Source organism: Chrysemys picta, chromosome 1 (assembly GCF_011386835.1).
Source record: "Chrysemys picta bellii isolate R12L10 chromosome 1, ASM1138683v2, whole genome shotgun sequence".
NCBI lineage: Eukaryota > Metazoa > Chordata > Testudines > Emydidae > Chrysemys > Chrysemys picta.
In genome coordinates, this window is record NC_088791.1 from 158768069 (window position 1) to 158774240 (window position 6172).

Below are 6172 nucleotides of genomic sequence, written 5' to 3' on the forward strand. Positions count from 1 at the left end.
AACCATAATAAGCAGATATCGACTTCTGCTGAGTTCAACATCAAGATTTATTGACCCAAGAGGTAAATATTGGCTAAACAAAAGTCAGGGTCAGTGTGTCTCTTAAGGGACTGTTAATCTAGTGTAGACTGGAAAAAAGTCAATATCAGAATTATTACGTACTTCTATTATAAAGATTTCTATTACATGAACACACAAAGGAAAAAAACTTTACAAAAAAAATAGCAGAGCAATTTTCTCTGAGGCCTATGACAACACTGTAAATCAGACTAGAGCACCCATACATTGAAAAAAATACCACGAAAGGGCTCTTTATTTCCCACCATACACTGTGTAGTACCAATGGGGTGGGATATGGGAGGAGGGAACTGAAGTTTATATTGCTGGTCTCACTAAGGACTCAATCCTGCAAGGTGCTGAGCAGTCTGGCCCTGACCCAGCAAAGCGTGTGCTTAGCTTTAAAAATATGAATAGTCTAAGGCCTGGTCTACACTAGCAGGTTATGTCGAATTTAGCAGCGTTAAATCGAATTAACCCTGCACCCGTCCACACAACGAAGCTATTTAGTTCGACATAGAGGTTTCTTAAATTCGATTTCTGTACTCCTCCCCGATGAGGGGAGTAGCGCTAAATTCGACATGGCCATGTCGAATTAGGGTAGGTGTGGATGGAAATCGATGCTAATAGCTCCGGGAGCTATCCCACAGTGCACCACTCTGTTGACGCTCTGGACAGCAGTCCGAGCTCGGATGCTCTGACCAGCCACACAGGAAAACCCCCGGGAAAATTTGAATTCCTTTTCCTGTCTCGGCAGTTTGAATCTCATTTCCTGTTTGGACATCGTGGCGAGCTCAGCAGCACTGGCAACGATGCAGAGTTCTCCAGCAGAGGTGACCATGCAATCTCAGACTAGAAAGAGGGCCCCAGCATGGACTGATTGGGAAGTCTTGGATCTGATCGCTGTGTGGGGCGATGAGTCCGTGCTTTCGGAGCTGCGATCAAAAAGACGGAACGCAAAGATCTACGAGAAGATCTCAAAAGCCATGACAGAGAGAGGGTACAGCCGGGATGCAACTCAGTGCCGCGTGAAAATCAAGGAGCTGAGACAAGCGTATCAGAAGACCAAAGAGTCAAACCGACGCTCCGGATCCCAGCCCCAGACATGCCGTTTCTACGAGGCACTGCATTCCATTCTAGGTGCGGCCGCCACCACTACTGCATCACTGACCGTGGACTCTGAGGATGGGATATTGTCGACGGCCGCTTCCTCGGAGATGTTAGTGGACGGGGAAGATGAGGAAGGTGAGGAGGAGGAGGAGGCAGTCGACAGCGCTTACAACGCTGATTTCCCAGACAGCCAGGATCTCTTCATCACCCTCACAGAGATCCCCTACCAACCGTCCCCAGGCGTTAACCCAGACCCTGAATCAGGGGAAGGATCAGTCGGTAAGTGTTTTAAACATGTAAACATTTATTTTGAACAGAACAGGAATATTAACAATGGGTTTTTCATGATTTGTTTGCCCTAGGCGCTTAACGTTTTAGTCCTTGGCAGTGCAACTACTGCAAAAGAATCTAACAATGTCCGGTTTATCATGATTAGTTTGCCCTAGGCGCTCTACTTTTTAGTCCTTGCCAGTGCAGCTACTGGAAAAGAAGGTCTATATGTCCGGGGATAGAGCTGAAATCCTCATGGGACATCTCCACGAAGCTCTCCTGGAGGTAATTGGAAAGCCTTTGCATGAGGTTCCTGGGGAGAGCGGCCTTATTGTGTCCTCCGTGGTAGGAAACTTTTCCTCGCCAGGCTATCATCAAGTACTCTGGGATCATTGCCTTGCAGAGCATGGCGGCATATGGCCCTGGTTTTTGCTGGCTTTCACGCAGCATGCATTCTTTCTTGGGCCTGGTCTACACTAGGCGTTTATGTCGAAGTTAGCGCCGTTACATCGAATTAACCCTGCACCCGTCCACACTGCGATGCTATTTAGTTCGACATAGAGGTCTCTTTAATTCGACTTCTGTACTCCTCCCCGACGAGGGGAGTAGCGCTAAATTCGACATGGCCATGTCGAATTAGGCTAGGTGTGGATGGAAATCGACGCTAATAGCTCCGGGAGCTATCCCACAGTGCACCACTCTGTTGACGCTCTGGACAGCAGTGCGAGCTCGGATGCTCTGACCAGCCACACAGGAAAAGCCCCGGGAAAATTTGAATTGGAATTCCTTTTCCTGTCTGGCCAGTTTGAATCTCATTTCCTGTCTGGACATCGTGGCGAGCACAGCAGCACTGGCAACGATGCAGAGCTCTCCAGCAGTGATGGCCGTGCAGTCTGTGAATAGAAAGAGAGCCCCAGCATGGACTGATCGTGAAGTCTTGGATCTCATCGCTGTGTGGGGCGATGAGTCCGTGCTTTCTGAGCTGCGATCCAAAAGAAGGAATGCAAAGATCTACGAGAAGATCTCTAAAGACATGGCAGAGAGAGGATACAGCCGGGATGCAACGCAGTGCCGCGTGAAAATCAAGGAGCTGAGACAAGGCTACCAGAAGACCAAAGAGGCAAACGGACGCTCCGGATCCCATCCCCAGACATCCCGTTTCTACGAGGCACTGCATTCCATCCTCGGTGCGGCCGCCACCACTACCCCACCAGTGACCGTGGACTCTGAGGATGGGATACTGTCCACGGCCGGTTCCTCGGACATGTTAGGGGACGGGGAAGATGAGGAAGGAGATGAGGAGGGCGAGGCAGTCGGCAGCTCTCACAACGCTGATTTCCCCGACAGCCAGGATCTCTTCATCACCCTTACAGAGATCCCCTACGAAGCGTCCCGAGCCGTTACCCCGGACACAGAATCTGGTGAAGGATCAGCCAGTAAGTGTTGTAAACATCTAAACATTTATTTTTAACAAAACAGGAATATTAACAATTAAAAGAATGGGTTGTTCATGATTAGTGTGCCCTAGGCGCTTAACGGTTTAGTAAGGGGCAGTGCAAGTTTTGAAAAGAAATCTAGCAATGTCCGGTTTTCAGTGATTGTCCTGCACAAGCCGCTCTACTGTTTATTCCCTGCTACTGCAGCTACAGTAAAATGCGGTCTATGTGTCCGGGGATAGAGCAGTAATCCTCCTGGGACATCTCGATGAAGCTCTCCTGGAGGTAACTTGAAAGCCGTTGCATGAGGTTCTTGGGGAGAGCGGCCTTATTGGGTCCTCCGAAGTACGACACGTTGCCGCGCCACGAGATTATCAAGTACTCCGGGATCATTGCTCTGCACAGCAGGGCGGCATACGGCCCTGGTCTTTGGAGGCTTTCCCGGAGCATTCTCTCTTTGTCGCTCTCGGAGATCCTCATCAGGGTGATGTCGGCCATGGTGACCTGCTTTTAATTAGGTAGGGGAATGTTAGTGTTGGGACTGCTTTCCCATTCCTTTACAGAACTGTAACCGCTGGTTTGCAGCCACGCGGTGGAGGCGGGAGAGGGGCAGCCGAAAGGGATCGTTCCCGGGGACAGCCGCGAGGGGGTGGGACAGGGGCAGAGTTCCCGCTTGCCGGATTGCTGGCAGCAGGGACTGACATTGATTTAAATGTGAAATGAGGCCAGTGGTAATATAAAAGTTTTAAACTGCCACAAGTGTACGGCTTACCATGTCTGCCTGCAACAGAAATTCCGTTGTGCTGCCTCGCTTCTCAAATGTGCTGTTCAAGACCCCAGGCACTGAATGCGAAGGCCGAGAATTCGACCTTGTGCTGAGTGCGCATGTGAAAGGTGCTGTGCATGGTCTTGTTCACAGAGAAAGACTATGTTCTTTGTTCACAACTACATTTATCTTTCTTAGGAATTCACTCCCTTTTTCCCATTTCCACAGCCCCGTCTGCGACTGTCTCACAACCTAGCCTGGAATCACACTCCCAGAGGCTAGCGCGGATTAGGCGTAGGAAGAAGAGGACACGGGAGGACATGTTCTCTGAGCTTATGGCCTGTTCCCAAGCCCAGGCAGCACAGCAGACCCAGTGGCGGGAGAACTTGACCCGAATGCACCAAGCCAACATGGATCGGGAGGAGAGGTGGCGGCAGGAAGACCAGCAGGCGACTCAAACGCTGCTTGGACTACTGAGGGAGCAAACGGACACACTCCGGCGCCTTGTGGATGTTCTGCAGGAACGGAGGCAGGAGGACAGAGCCCCGCTGCAGTCCATCTGTAACCGCCATCCCCCGCCACCAAGTCCCATACCCACCTCACCCAAAGTGCAAAGAAGGAGAGGCGGCAGAGTCCCTGCTAAGTCTCACTCCACCCCTGCAGAGAGCTCTAGTAGCAGAAGGCTCTCATTTCCCAAAATTTGAAAAGTTCTTTCCTTCCCGCCTGACAGAAGCCCACGTCCAAGTTTCACCTCCCAATGCCATGTGTAGTTGATAATAAAAAATTCGTTTCTGTTAACTACTGTTTCAATCATGTTCTTTTGGAGGAGGAGGGGAAAGGGGGTTGGTAATTGGACAGGACAGTCTCCTTTGGCAGGGTACATAGTCGGGGGCAGGCACAGCAGCAGGGCACATACACAGTTCAGTGATGCAGTGACTAGTTACCCCGGTTAGTCTGGGAGGTTGTTTTCATGTTATGTTGGGGGGGGGGGTTGCTCTGTGACTTTGTGGCGGGGGAGGGCAGTTACAGATCTTGAGCGCCGGTCCTTAGGCAGGATCACAGAGCCACACAGCAGGGGATCTGTAACCGTCCTCCCCCTGCCACAAAGTCAAATAGACCCCCCATACACACAGTCCCGATCAGGAGGGGTGACAGGCGCCGTTGAAACAAGCATCCCACCGCAGCGGAGCCTGTCAATCCTTGAGTTTAGAAGCTGCATTCGCGTCACAACACTACACCCGCTCCGCACCACAGTCTGCGTCCCAGTTTTAAAAAATTCCCGCGAAAACAGTATTAAAGAAAACGGTGTGCTTTAACAAAGTAGAACTATTTTTATTTCGACACGTGTGTTGGAGGGGGGGTGAAGGGGGTATGTAACTGGATAGGATAGTCAACATTACCTGGGTAAAGAAACGGGGGCAGGTTTAGCTTCTCAGTACACAAACTATAAAGTCACAGGTTACCCTGCTCACTCAGGAACTTTGCTTTCAAAGCCTCCCGGATGCACAGCGCTTCCCGCTGGTCTCTTCTAATCGCCCGGCTGTCTGGCTGTGAGTAATCACCAGCCAGGCTATTTTCCTCAACCTCCCACCCCGCCATAAAGGTCTCCCCCTTGCTCTCACAGAGATTGTGGAGCACACAGCAAGCTGCTATAACAATGGGGATATTGGTTTCGCTGAGATCACAGCGAGTCAGTAAGCTTCTCCATCTCCCCTTGAGACGGCCAAAAGCACACTCCACCACCATTCTGCACTTGCTCAGCCGGTAGTTGAAGAGTTCTTTTTCAGTGTCCAGGGCGCCAGTATAGGGCTTCATGAGCCAGGGCATTAGCGGGTAGGCTGGGTCCCCGAGGATGACTATAGGCATCTCCACATCCCCAACAGTTATTTTGTGGTCCGGGAAGTAAATACCTTGTTGCAGCCGTCTAAACAGACCAGAGTTCCTGAAAACACGAGCGTCATGAACCTTGCCTGGCCATCCCACGTAGATGTTGGTAAAACGTCCCCTGTGGTCCACCAGTGCTTGCAGCACCATGGAAAAGTAGCCCTTTCGGTTAATGTACTGGGTGGCCTGGTGGTCCGGTGCCAGGATAGGGATGTGAGTTCCATCTATGGCCCCACCGCAGTTTGGGAATCCCATCGCTGCGAAACCATCTATGATCGCCTCCACGTTTCCCAGGGTCACTACCTTTGGCAGCAGTACATCAACGATTGCCTTCGCTACTTGCATCACAACAACCCCCACGGTAGATTTGCCCACCCCAAACTGGTTCGCGACTGACCGGTAGCTGTCTGGCGTTGCAAGCTTCCAGAGGGCTATGGCCACTCGCTTCTGTACACTCAGTGCAGCTCGCAACCGGGTGTCACTGCGCTTCAGGGCAGGGGACAGCAACTCACAAAGTTCCAGGAAAGTTCCCTTCCGCATGCGAAAGTTTCGCAGCCACTGGGATTCATCCCAGACCTGCAGCACTATGCGGTCCCACCACTCAGTGCTTGTCTCCCGTGCCCAGAATCGCCGTTCCACGGCATCAACA

The 6172-nt window shown here is 51.3% G+C and overlaps 1 protein-coding gene across 1 annotated transcript; it reads left to right on the plus strand.

Annotated features, from left to right (window-relative positions):
* Positions 1-1894: 1894 nt before the first annotated feature.
* Positions 1895-4437, plus strand: LOC135976729 (uncharacterized). The gene is made up of 2 exons (XM_065574015.1): positions 1895-2873; positions 3868-4437. The coding sequence occupies exons 1-2, from the start codon at positions 2297-2299 to the stop codon at positions 4341-4343; spliced, it is 1053 nt and encodes a 350-aa protein (XP_065430087.1). The 5' UTR covers positions 1895-2296; the 3' UTR covers positions 4344-4437.
* The last annotated feature ends 1735 nt before the right edge of the window (positions 4438-6172 follow it).

Bases quoted from the DNA above. Each gene is read 5' to 3' on its own strand.
- LOC135976729 (XM_065574015.1), top strand. From the start codon at position 2,297: ATGCAGAGCTCTCCAGCAGTGATGGCCGTGCAGTCTGTGAATAGAAAG. The intron at 2,874-3,867 runs GTAAGTGTTGTA...CCATTTCCACAG, and splicing joins ATCTGGTGAAGGATCAGCCA to CCCCGTCTGCGACTGTCTCA.